At 36.6% G+C, this 14085-nt stretch overlaps 1 protein-coding gene across 1 annotated transcript in view; it reads right to left on the bottom strand.

Moving 5' to 3' along the window:
- The window catches only part of FCF1 (FCF1 rRNA-processing protein), a 15789-nt gene continuing 1704 nt past the window's right edge, over positions 1 to 14085 (bottom strand). The window contains exons 2-8 of the mRNA XM_039351739.1: positions 8132 to 8199; positions 7887 to 7958; positions 6182 to 6330; positions 4356 to 4428; positions 2552 to 2639; positions 1233 to 1327; positions 1 to 535 (exon numbers count right to left, since the gene is read on the bottom strand). Of these exons, the coding sequence (XP_039207673.1) occupies positions 487 to 535; positions 1233 to 1327; positions 2552 to 2639; positions 4356 to 4428; positions 6182 to 6330; positions 7887 to 7958; positions 8132 to 8199 (594 nt within the window). The 3' untranslated portion in view covers positions 1 to 486. The remainder of the gene's footprint in view (positions 536 to 1232; positions 1328 to 2551; positions 2640 to 4355; positions 4429 to 6181; positions 6331 to 7886; positions 7959 to 8131; positions 8200 to 14085) is intronic.

Consider the following 14085-nt stretch of genomic DNA (forward strand, 5'->3'; position numbering starts at 1 on the left):
TTAGGTTTGAAAAATTTTATTTACATACAGATTAAATTGGCTTCATGTCAGTTAGAATTAATGCCAGGATCAACGTTTCTAATTTTCCACTTATATTAAATAATCATATATGTATGGAATAGAGGTTTCTTTGTACAAATTTCAAAATATTGAGTGTTTTGATAATTTTAAGAAAGTGTCTGATTTTTTGCATCAATCCTGTTGAAACACTCACTTCACAGTTCATATATGAATATTAAACATTTGTAAAATGGCTGTATCATGAGAAAATTTCTTAATAGTAAAGAAGAAATTCTCAGAAGCTTATTTACAAGTAATGTTTATTCTAGATCCAGAATATGGAATAGAATGTCCATTTTATCTGGAAGAGACTTGTCTAATTAATTAGTTCAAATTCCAAGCACCATAAGAAATAAACCCAGATTGGAAGTACATTATAACTGGCTCAGTGTTCTGGAATTCAACATAGCACTTTTTTTATCATATTTAAAATCGAGGAGCTCCATAATCATCAGGCATCCGCTCAATGTTATACCTAAAATTAAAGAGAAAAATGGAAAAATTATGAAGTCCACTATATTTTCCTTGATGTACTAAGCCAGTACAAATTTAGAATCTTAGAAGCACTTATTATCATTATGCAATTAAGAACAGCAGTTCAAGGTACTGCACATTCAGGCTAAGCAAGTGGAAGAAGCAACATATTACTAAAGGAAAAATTACAAATTATAAAAGAGTATTATATACTATTACTTATTCCATGCCATCAGATATCCTGAGTTACTGAATCAGGCAGCACACAAATTTAATAAATATATGAACATACATTTATTTAAATTAGTAATACAGAAATATAAAATAAGGGCGTGAAATGAAGTTGATCAGTGTGTATATGTATGTGTGTGTACATGGGCTAGTTTCATAGTTTTCTAAGTTAATGTACAAATGTAATTATATTGTGACTTTGATTACTATTTAACTTCTAGTTTTATGTCATCTAAGCAGAATGTTTCTGACATAAGAGGCTGTGTATGCAGTTGGACCATAAAGTTCATGTACACAAGTAATCCTGCGCATAACCATATCTGAGTTTGCTTTACATTGATTCACTGTCTACAAATGTCTTTGTGTGTGTATTACATAAATATGCACATGCTCTTGAAAGTTCAGATTATTATAAAGCAACATCATAAACTACATTTTATTTGGGCAGATAATGCTTTCTGACATACCTGTGATTAGATATATACATTATTGGGACTCCTGGGATCTTTCGTATTCTTCGCTTCAGGTCTCTGTCTACAGTAGCCACTATGTAACATTTGTGCTATAGGAGAAAGACAATCTGGTTAAAAGAACACCAAATTAAGTAATTTTCATATTTTAAGCAAACTTCAAGAGCTACGATGAATTATTTAAACTATTTGTATGTCACATGGCCTTCTCTGATATGTGAAATATTAACTAAAGTCAATACCCAATTGAATATTAACTTCTCTTGGGTACACTGTAATGAAAACAAATTATTTTTTTAATAAAAGTTTTATTAATTTTTTTAAAATTACAGTCTTTAGTGCTTAGTAAACAACATGTTGTCTGAGTTCAAATATTTAACATTAACTTTTTCAATATAAATCTGTTCAATATTACACAATCCAGTATTTTTTCTGATCCTTCTTTTTTCTTCATATTTTTTTCCATTTTCCCTTCATTACACCATTACAATTTTTGGTACTTTTAACGTATACAAAGTTAGATATAAGCATCTTCATCATATTTTACTAATATACAAATAACAATAATATCAATTCATAAGTCAATAATGTCAATTCATTAATATACTGTTTTTCATACTCTTGTTAGAGTTTGATTTTCCATCAGTATTTGAAATATATCAATTATAATTTCCTCAATATTAATTACATTTATATAGCTGAAAGTTTTATTCAAATCAATCCCCCTCCTATCTTAATATTTCCCATATCAAAAAAGAAAAAAAATGCTATCTTAATTCTAAATCATATGTTTCACTGTAAAAGTCTAATTATATCTAAAAGTCTTTCATTCTTTTAATCTTATTCAAAAAAGTATTTAAACATATAATGCCCCTCTAGAAGGTCAAGATTTCTGTTTTTAAAATCTGGCTCTCACTTTCTTTCTTTGCCAAGGTGCTTTGCAAGCCAGGGCAATTAGATTGCCCAGGAATTTTCTTTCTATTTTTGTGAAAACTGCTTGGCATGAGGAAAACAATTTGGGTAAGGTATTTTTTTGTGTGTGTGTGGGGGGAAATTCCACCATTTATATTCCTTAAACAACTCCCAGTTCTCTTCTCCCCCCATTTCTCTTGTCATTTCCTGTCTCTCAAGTTGTGACATTTCCCTTAACAGCTCTATATTCCTATATTCCCTATAACAATGAAAATGCAAAAGACCTTTTACCTCTTAGATCTGCAAAATATATCTGATGGCAAAGAAAAAGATTGTAATGAACACAAATTAAAGAGCTCTTCTGTCAACAGAATAGCAAGAGAAGTTCATAGAACAGGAAATACCTGGGTGACCCTCTGTACCAAGCAGTCATCTGCATAGGTTCCTTTGTGAGTACAAGGCAAGCGCTCAAATCGTGGATCTTTTGCTATCCTGTAGAGTTATAACAGAAAAAAATAGAATAGTTTTTATGAAAAACAAACTTTGTAAAAAATCACATTTTTGTCTTTAATTAAATGGGCTCTTTGCTGCTATACATTCATCAGGAAAATAGGAATTCTGAGGAATATAATTTGATTTTTTTCTTCTGATAAATCATGAGGTTCATGAACAAGGTATAAAAAAGCTTAATTCATCTATTTTCTGTAACGCAATAGTGCCAAACTAAGAAAAAGGCTTCCAACTTTTTGTCATATCTCCTGGGGTCCTGGAAGAATTAAGGAAATAATTAAGGGGGAAAATGCCAATTTCTGGTTTAGTATTATATAATTTGAAGATGGAAACTTACTGCTGCCCGTTTTCTCATGAGACATTCAAGATACTTTTCTATGAAGAGAGTGCATGCTTTGAAAATAATTAGGAAAAAGTGCTTTAGAATTCATATAAGCACAACACCTCTCTGCCATTTATTTTCAAGAAAAGCACAGTCCTATTTTCTTCCAATTTAAAGATGGGGAACTCATCAAATTTGCAGATGGCATCAAGCTGGCAGGAATAGCCAATATTCCAGAAGATAGGTTTAAGATACAGAAGGATCTTGACAGACTTGAACATTGGGTACTAGCTAACAAAATGAAAATCAATGGTGAAAAAAGTAAGGTTCTATATTTAGGCAAGAAAAATCAAATACACAGGTATAGTATACATATGGTACCTAGCTCAATAGTAGTAACTGTTCTTGGAGTCCTAGTGGACAATCACTTAAATATGAGTCAGCAGTGTGCTATAGCTGCCAAAAAAGCCAATGTGGTGTTAGGCTGCATTAACAGGGATAGAATCAAAATCACGTGAAGCGTTAATACCACTTTACAATGCCTTGGTAAATACTTGGAATATGGCATCCAGTTTTGGTCACCACGATGTAAAAAAGATGTTGAGACTCTAGAAAGAGTGCAGAAAAAAGCAACAAAGATGATCAGGGGGCTGGAGGCTAAAGCATATAAAGAACGGCTGCTGGAATTGGGTATGTCTAGTTTAATGAAGAGAAGGGTGAGGGGGGACATGATAGCAGTGTTCCAATATCTCAGGGGCTGCCACAAAGAAGAGGGAGTCGAGCTAGTCTCCAAAGTGCCTGAAGGCAGGACAAGAAGCAATGGATGGAAACTAACCAAAGAGAGAAGCAACCTAGAACTAAGGAGAAACTTCCTGACAGTTAGAATAATTAACCAGTGGAACAACCTGCCTCCAGAAGCTGTGAATACCCCAACACTGGAAGTTTTTAAGAAAAGATTGGACAATCATTTGTTTGAAATGGTATAGGGTTTCCTGCCTGAGCAGGGGGTTGGACTAGAAGACCTCCAAGGTCCCTTCCAACTCGGTTATTCTGTATATTTTGAATGCTCTCCTGTTTCTCTGTGCACCAGAAAAAATTGGGAGAACTTTTTCCAAAGGTATGAATATTTCAAATGTAGCTGAAAGCAGAACTGAGCCTCTTTACTACAGGAATTTAGGAAGATCTACTCCCTTGGCTTATTCTCTTTAAGAACTTTCTGATGTTGGAATCCATGGGAAAAGAAAGTGATGGAAAAAATATTAAAACATAATGGAGTATAGGATTTATATTCTAAACAAATTATGAATCTTTATTCTTCATATTTTTACTTTAGATAAATTGTATCAAAGAACAGAGCCAAATTATTACACTATTACCTTAAAGCTACACGATACTTCTGTCCCAGTTTCTCAATTTCAGCCATGACACAATCTGTGATACAAGGAATGCCTGCAGAAATGTACATGTTATAACTATCTAGCACTGAAACAAAATTTTACATATGATGCAGTTAAACTTCTATGTATAGTTTATTGTTTTTATAATACTTTCAGTAAGCATTTTAATGAAAAGGAAAAGAGAAAAGATATATACACAGACCCAAACATAAAAAAACAGCAATAAAGAAAAGTACATAGATAAATGAGAGATTTATAATTATTTATAACTATAACTATTATAGAATTAGGTTAAAAATGAAAACTTTTTATTAATTTTATTAGTAACTAATTTTGTTAGTAGTGCTTGAATTGTTAATTTGATAATACTATCCTCCATTGTACACAACTATACAATTCAGTATAATTAGATAGAAAAAACTGATACTTAAATGATATATAAACATTCAAATAGTACAGTCTAGAGACAAAAGGGCATAAAAAAGCCTTACAACCACATTCTGTATTTATATTTAAGTTTTAAAAGAACCTTTTAAAATAGTCATTCTTAATGCTAGAAAAGTCCAGACGTCTTAAATTTTATTTGAAAGCTCAAAATTTCTAATAGACATTTCTTTTGTTGAAGCTCCCTATTATGATTACAAAAATCTTGTAAAATGTACATGTGATTTAATATAGAGAACACAAATAAAAAATTCTGGGCAAATACAACAGTCTCAGATATACTAATGAGTGGAAACAAGGATCTCTTAAGGAATCTCTTGCTGAATATGAATGTAAGAAGTTGGTTTGCTTATTATTAAAAAAAATATGTCAAGAAATTATGCCAACCAACTGCAAGTAGATAAACATTAAGAATTGAAGAAATAGAACAGAATTTTATCTCTCTAGGCGCCAAACATTCCAGAGATGCAGCCATTAAATAAAACAACTCTCTACTATGAGAGATATAGACAAAAGAATTACATTTGGTTCCCAGTTGTAGTATATGATTATGAAAGCTCCAATCAGAAATGCTAAATGAAGAAAAGGGTTCAGGGCACGAAGAAAATCATTGAGAATATGCACTACAAGATGAATATTAAACATATAATCTAAAACCAGTCTGTTCACTGACAACATCAATAAATAATCTAAAATTTAAATATTTGGAGTAAATAATTCAAGAGCAAGAGGGACCAAAGAAGTTCCTGCACTTGGAAAAATCAAAGGTAATTGGCAAAATGGGTGGCTAGATGGGATCAGTGATGACAGAAGTTTGAGCTTACAAGAACTGAAAGAAGCAATTACATACATACTATACAGCAGGGGTCCCCAACCCCCAGTCCATGGACCAGTACCGGTCTGCAGCATGCCAGCAACCGGTCCGCACAAACAAAGCCCCTTCTGCGGGATGCAGACAGCACACAAAACCACACACCCTCCAATCTGTGGAAAAACTTCTCCATGGAACCGGTCCCTGGTGCCCAAAAGATTGGGGACCTCTGCTGTATAGTCCTGGGAAAATAATATCCACATTGTCATGAAGAATCAGGATTGAATGAATAACAAAACAGTTTTGTTTACCAGCTATTTACCAGTTCTGTTTACCAATTAAAAATAACTAATTATTTTATAACATCTTGCTAGTTGGCTGCCCTTTCTTTTCTTTTTTTTTTTTTTAAAAAAAAATCAGGATATTTTATAATACTCAAGTCTAATTATTTTAGGAAACATGGAAATATTTGCAAATATTAATATAAATATAAAACTACTAGTAAAAATCCATGTAAATCTTAACAAATGATATAGATCTGGATACTTACATTTGGCATAGAGGCAATCCATCATTGATTGTACTAGATCCAATTTGGCTTTAATGGAAAAATTAATAAAATTGGTATCTACTAAGATATAATATGGAGGTCCTAGTTGTGTGTTATATTGGAAGAATAAGCATGAAGGATATTTGGGGCTGAAAAAGAGAAACACTGATTTTATTACTTTTTCATATAAAACAAATACCCTATTAGGGTAAACCAAAGAGTAATATTGATCAAGTGGGGTTTTTTTTTGCATGTTCACATTATCTATCATTGCAGTATTCTAACTGGATGTTTTTTTAAGCACAATTACTGTATAATATCAGACTTCAATGTAGTATTAAAATGCTACAGAATGTGGTCTCTAGTTTTCTTCACTAAGTCCTGTGGTCACATGATGTTTCGCCTAACAACCACATCACTTGGCGACAGAAATTCCAGTCCCAATTGTAGTCATAAGTCTACGACTACTTATAGTGATTAAAAAAGGTAAGGCTTTTGCAACCTTTATGTTCATCACAGCCCAGATTGTAATTATATGAAATCCATGACTCCCAGCCACTTGACTCGTAAGTCAATCACAAAAGCCACGATTTCTGTGGTCTCCTCACAAGAAGCAGCTGTCTCCTGATCTCATGGTCTCTCCTTGTTTAGAGGGACTTTTCTGACCAGAATTTGCAGTCTGGCCAATCTCTGCTGCAGTGCCATCCCAGCTCCTTCAGAGTCATCTAGCTCACCATTTAGATCTCACTTGAAAGAATAATGAAAGAATATTTTTTTTCTTACGATGCACAATATGGATGGCTGCTCAAACCATCCCAACCTATCTATTTTTAAGCACTTTTACTTAACAATATCTATTTGCTATTTCTAATACTTTGCAAGGCTTGGTACACTGCACTGTTTGCTTTGGACAGCGTATTTCATTGGTGATGGTTTCTTTTCTTTTTCCTTCATTTCTGTCAAATTCTCAGAGACTATCTGGACATATCCCTGCAATTTTCTTCGGAGGTTTTTTAGAAGTTTGCCATTGTTTCTTTCCTAGGGCTGAGAGAAAATGACTGGCCCAAGGTCAATCAGCTGCCTGAGGTGAGATTAAAACTCTTGGTCTTCCAGATTCTAGCTTGCTGCATTAATCATTACACCGAACTGGGTCTCATTTAGTTCTTAACTATGACTAAATTATAATATAGTTCTTAGCTACAGGGTACCCCAATTCATTGTATGAACTAAACTATTACATACATTGATCTATGATCTATAGAGTTGTATGAATGGTTCATGCATTGGAATGGGAATTAGACTAATTAATCTTGCAGCGTAGTCCTTTATGTGAAAGAATGTTGTGCTAGATCTAAGCTGTGTATCATTAATTCTTTAAAACAGTGGTCCCCAACTTTTTGGGCAACAGGGACCAATTCCATGAAGAGAGGTTTTTCTGTGGACCGGAGGGGGTGTGGTTTTGCATGCTGCCTGCATCCCACAGATGGGGCTTTGCTTGTTTGCTCGGCCCAGTTGCTGGCGTGACGCGGACTGCTGCTGCTCCATGGACTAGGGGTTGGGGATCCCTGCTTTAAAATATACTAATGAGTTTGAAATACTGTATTACTGCCAAAATTGCACAGAAAATTGTTTGAACTTAGATCTTAATATATCTCATAAAACCTCTTTGATCAGTCAATAAAGGTAGGAATCATTAAGTACTCACACTTCTGTCTCCTTGATTGCACTGAGATCTTCTTTCTTCTTTTCTTTAGGTTTTGCTCTGTCTTTCTCTTTACTAAAATATCAAAAGATTTATAAATACACACTATTTTTTAAAAATTAACTGAATTACTCAAAGGCAAAATTTGGGAAGAAATAGAATCATACATATAATTAGTATAAAACTTTGAGTATTTTGTATTAAATGCTTCAACAATTGTCACCATTAAGTGATAACAAAAAACTCACATGCGCTGATCACGAAGGCTGATCATGCGTTTCATGGCAGCATATTTCCTTGCTTTCTTCTGTTTCCCCTAGAAAGAAAAAGTTAATGATAAATTAATATTGTGAAGAAATGATGAAAAGTCTTCACTACTGTTACAATACAAAGCTTAATTTCTCAGATTGATTCCAAAAGTCAAGCTTTTACCCAGAAGATTAAATGTGGATTCTCATTCCATTCTTCAATTTCATAGTAAATGAATTCTTTTGAAATAGTATTCAAAATGGTTTTAAGATTGACAGAGTACAATATGAGTGCTATTATGACAAATATGAATTATGTTATTTCAAAATAATGTTATTTTATTTTAAGACATGGAAATTAAAGACACGATAAGATGGGAGAAATTAAAACTGTCATTTTCTGTGATAAAAATGAATGCTTGCTAGAATGTAATTTGTTTCAAACAGTACTTGTTTTGACAACTGATGTGCAATTCAAACAATATATCTGTTTGTATGGCAAGAGGAAAAGCCAACAGTTAAATATAAAGTGTTACAAGATGCAAAGGAAAGAGGAAGGTTGAAATTGTATTTGTGGTTTGGTTTGGATAAAAGAATGGGTATAGTTGAGAAACAAGAGATTTTTAGAGTTAGAAGACTACAACCTGATGTTTGGATAGCATGGATACTTTTGGTGATAAAACTGAAATTAATGTGCATTTTAAAAATCATTTTATTAGCTGTGTCACATTGAGAAACCTAAGCTATGCCTGAAAATATTTTTATTCCTCTTAGCATAAAAAGCATTTAAGGCAAGAAATAATAGGCAAAGATAAATGTTATTGTGAGATACTAGAATTTTATCAAGGGGAATGGTCATAGTTGTCAATGTTTTTCTTATTTACAGTTATCAGAAATATTCAAAATGAATAAAAACACTTACGGTATAGAGCAACGTAACACAAAATTTAAAGTACAATTGTGTACAGATGATGATGAACATGTAATTGCTAAACTATAAACTTTTGTTGAATTTTGAAATGGGAGGAATAAATCAAGCATATGATAAAGTAGGCTAAGAATTTTAGTTATAATATACAGAGGAATCAGTGAGAAATTATGTAGTTAAAAGAGTTGAAATTTACATTATGTTATGATCTTAAACAGAATTTTTGTAAAATTATTATCAATGGCATATGACACAAGAGAAATTGTTTAAAATGTATAAATGGATTTTAAATGTATGCTTAAATTGTGATCATGAAAGAACATTTTATCATGCTTTGTGGACATGTAAAAAAAGCTAAAAAAATTCAAATACAATATGAATCCTTGACGTATGACCACAATTGAGCCCAAAATCTCTGTTGATAAGTAAGATAGATGTTCTCTCTAATATACCAATGACTGCCTCTCAAAAGAGCCCTCTGTTAAAGTACTGAAGTTTATAGATCATACTGCAGAAGATAGGCTTAAGATACAGGAGATCTGGACAGACTTGAACACTGGGCACTATCTAACAAAATGAAATTCAATGGTGAAAAAAGTAAGGTTCTACATTTAGGCAAGAAAAACCAAATGTACAGGTATAGTATAGGGGGTACCTTGCTCAATAGTAGTAACTGTGAGAGGGATCTCGGAGTCTAGTGGACAATCACTTAAATATGAGCCAGCAGTGTGCTGCAGCTGCCAAAAAAGCCAACACAGTGCTGGGCTGCATTAACAGAGGGATAGAATCAAGATCACGTGAAGTATTAATACCACTTTACAATGACTTGGTAAGGCCACACTTGGAATACTGCATCCAGTTTTGGTCACCATGATGTAAAAAAGATGTTGAGACTCTAGAACAGTGGTTCTCAACCTGTGGGCCGGGACCCCATTTGGGGTCGAACGACCATTTCACGGGGGTTGCCAAACAACGCAGTCCGCCATTTTTTTCCCCTTTTCCTTAGCTGTGCTACTCCCTTTTATTCTATTGGCTTTTGAAAGCCAATAGAATAGACTCTCTTGAATAGAGTCTAATTCCATTGGCTTTCAAAAGCCAATAGGAATTGTCCAGGCTGTCTCTGCCCTGCTGAGCCCGCCAAAAGTCCCATTCTGCAAACGGTGCTGCACCAGTTGAGTAGTCCTCGACTTACGACCGTTGAGTAGTCCTCGACTTACGACCGGTTGGGGGTCGTGGCATTAAAAAGGTTGAGAACCACTGCTCTAGAAAGAGTACAGAGAGAGCAACAAAGATGATTAGGGGACTGGAGGCTAAAACATATAAGGAACAGTTGCTGGAATTGAGTATGTCTAGTTTAATGAAGAGAAGGACGAGGGGGGACATGATAGCAGTGTTCCAATTTCTCAGGGGCTGCCACAAAGAAGAGGGAGTCAAGCTATTTTCCAAAACGCCTGAAGGCAGGACAAGAAGCTACGGGTGGAAACTAACCAAAGAGAGAAGCAACCTAGAACTAAGGAGAAACTTCCTGACAGTTAGAACAATTAACCAGTGGAACAACCTGCTTCCAGAAGCGGTGAATGCTCCAACATTGGAAGTTTTTAAGAAGAGACAGCCATTTGTCCAAAATGGTATAGGGATTCCTGCCTGAGTAGGGGGTTGGACTAGATGACTTCCAAGGCCCCTTCCAACTTTATTATTACTATTATTATTTTGGATCATCGCACAGTCAGCCAGATGTTCAGACTGGATTTGCATTTTGTCTACCTATCGAGTCCTTACCCAGGACCTGGGATAGGCAGATGTGGATGTTTGATGGTATTACAGATATCGTCGCAGGATGGAAGCAGTTCCTAGTAAGGCCGCCTTTTACAATTGACTAATAGCGAATTTGTCAATGCCAATGGTGTTCAAGTGGTCCTCCAGTTGTTTTGGGATTGCACCCAAGGAGCTTATTACTATTGGTACCACCCTTGTTTGCTTTTGCCACAGTCTTTCTATTTCTATTTGTAGGTCTTTGTATTTTGTTATCTTCTCCAGTTCTTTCTCGTCTATTCTGCTGTCTCCAGGCACTGCCGCATCCACTATCCAGACTTTTTTGTTTTTCTTATCGACAGTTGTTAAGTCTGGGGTGTTATGTTGCAGGTGCTTGTCTGTTTGAATTCTGAAGTCCCAGAGCAGTTTAATTTTATCATTTTCTATGACTTTCTCTATTTTACGATCCCACCAGTTTTTGCTTACAGGCAAATGATATTTTTTGCAGATCTTCCAATGCACCATTGTTGCTACTTTGTCATGCTGCTGCTTGTAATCAGTTTGTGCAATCTTCTTGCAACAGCTTACCAAGTGGTCCACTGTTTCTTCAGCTTCTTTGCATAGGCGGCACTTACTATCTGTTGCTGTCTTCTCAATTTTGACTTTGTATGCATTTGTCCTTAAGGCTTGGTCTTGTGCAGCCAGAATTAGTCCCTCGGTCTCTTTCTTCAATTTTCCTGCTCTTAGCCATTGCCAGGTTTTATTATTATCTGCTTTCCCAGCTATTTTTTTCACGTATTGGCCATGTAGTGCTTTGTCTTCCCATGCCTCTATTCTGTTCTTCATTTGGTCTTTCTTGTAGGCCAGTTTGGTCTCTCCAGTAGTTAGTAAGCCTTCCTGATATACTAATTTCAGTGCATCTTCATCATTGTTCTTCAGATATTCTTCCAAAGCCATTTTTTCTTCTTCAACCATCTGATGTACTTGTAGCATTCCACGCCGATCTATTTGCCTTGGTAGATAAAGTCTATCAATGACACTGTGTGGATGAAGGGCATGATTCATTGTCATTATTTTTCTGGTCTGCCTATCCATTGCTTTTAGTTCTGCTTGAGTCCAGTCCACTATTCCAGCTGTGTACCTAATGACTGGGATTGCCCAGGTGTTGATTGTCTTTATGGTATTTCCTCCATTGAGTTTGGACTTTAAGATCTTCTTCACTCTCTTGATGTATTCACCTCTAATCTTTTTTTTGACTTCAGTGTGCTTGATGTTGTCAGCTTGAAGGATACCCAAGTATTTGTAGTACTCTTCCTCATCCAGACTCTTAAAATAGTGAAAACTATTATTATTATTATTACTACTACTACTACTACTACTACTACTATTACTACTACTATACAACTATGAATCTGCATACAGGCGGGAGGTTGAGCAACTAGCCTTGTAGTGCGGCCAGAACAATCTTGAACTGAACACATGCAAAACTGTAGAAATGGTAGTAGATTTTAGGAGAAACCCTCCTATACTATCACCTCTTACAATACTAAACACAGTGTCAACAGTAGAGACCTTCACATTTCTAGGTTCTATAATATTTCAAGACTTAAAATGGACAGCCAACATAAAAAATGTCATCAAAAAAGCACAACAAAGAATGTTTTTCCTGCACCAACTCAGAAAGTTCAAACTGCCCAAGGAGCTACTGATACAGTTCTACAAAGAAATTATTGAGTATGTCATCTGCGCCTCTATACTGCCTAGTTTAGAACTGCAACCAAACAAGACAGACACAGACTTCAACGGATAGTTAGAACTGCAGAAAAAACAATTGCTACCAGCCTGCCTTCCAATGAGGACCTGTATACTGCACAAGCCAGAAAGAGGGCTGTAAAAATATCTGTAGACCTCCTGGACATAAACTGTTTCAACTTCTTCCCTCAAAATAATGCTATAGGCCAGGGCATTGCACACCAGAGCAACTAGACATAAGGACAGTTTTTTCCCCCCTCTGCCATCACTGTTTAACAACTAATTCCTACAACCCTGTCAAAATACTTAGTAAAGCTTTATTACTATGGTACGCCTCATGTTTCCTATTACCTATCCCAGTGATGGCAAACCTATAGCACCCGTGCCAGAGGTGGCACTCGGAGCCCTTTCTGTGGGCACATGTGCCATTGCCCCAGCCTCGCCTCCCCCCATGACCCCCTCACCAGCAGCCCTCCTGGAGGAGTCATCCCTGAGCGTGGCCCACGCGGAGCAGCGCAGCCAAGGACATGGCAGCCAGGCAATGTAAACAAGACTCTGCCCTCACACCCCATCATGCACAGTTGATGCTGCGGGGTGCGGGCAGAGGGTGTGGCTGCCATGGCGCTGCTGGGCTGCCTGGGCGATCTGTGGTGGGCCCTGGAGGCGGTCAGTGGCCCTGCGGATAGGCAGGGTGGGGGACGGTGTGGGGGTGGAGCAGGGGCATGGCAGGGGGTGGAGCGGGGACAGGGCCAGTTTTTGAGCACTCGGTCTCTAAAAGGTTCACCATGACTGACCTATCCTTATCTTATGACTATAACTTTGCTGCTTGTACAATTTATATTGTTTACTTAGCTAGTACTCTATGACTATCACTAAGTGTTGCATCTTATGATTTATGATGAATGTATTTCATGTTGTATGTGATCATGATTATCAGTACTACTTTTATGAGAGCTTATACACTGGAGATGTATTCCTTGTGTGACCAACCACACATGGCCAATAAAGAATTCTATTTTACTCTACTATTCTTCTTATTTCTATTTCTATTCTATATTCTAAGTCAGGGGTGTCAAACTTAATTTCATTTAGGGCCGCATCAGCATTGCGGTTGCCCTCGGTGGGCCAGATGGGTGTGGCCAGGGTGGGTGCAGCCTACTGGGTGGGGGTGGATGGAGTGGTTGTGGCCTATTGGGTGGGCATGGCCAGCTCTACATCGTTCATGTCAAGGGTGTCTGTGGGGGCCTGGGCAGGAGTGGGACAGATCTGAGGGTCTCTGGCAGAAGGGATGGGACCAGGGCAAGTGCCAAGGCATGGTCCACTAGAGGAGTCTCACTGTTCTTCTCAGGCTGTGCGAGGGGGGGCTGGATGGTGGTGCGGGCTGCCCGGAGCACTGGGCAGTAGAGGTCAAACGCCCAGCCTGGCCCTCAAGCACCTGCAGCACCAAGCCCAGACCCACTTCCCCAAGGGGGCGCCCAGCTGCACTTATCTTCTTCTCAAGGCTGCTGCTCTCCTTAGCCAG

The sequence above is a fragment of the Crotalus tigris genome, unplaced genomic scaffold, assembly GCF_016545835.1.
Source record: "Crotalus tigris isolate CLP2741 ecotype Arizona unplaced genomic scaffold, ASM1654583v1 scf7180000018371.15429387391:27106975, whole genome shotgun sequence".
Lineage (NCBI taxonomy): Eukaryota > Metazoa > Chordata > Lepidosauria > Squamata > Viperidae > Crotalus > Crotalus tigris.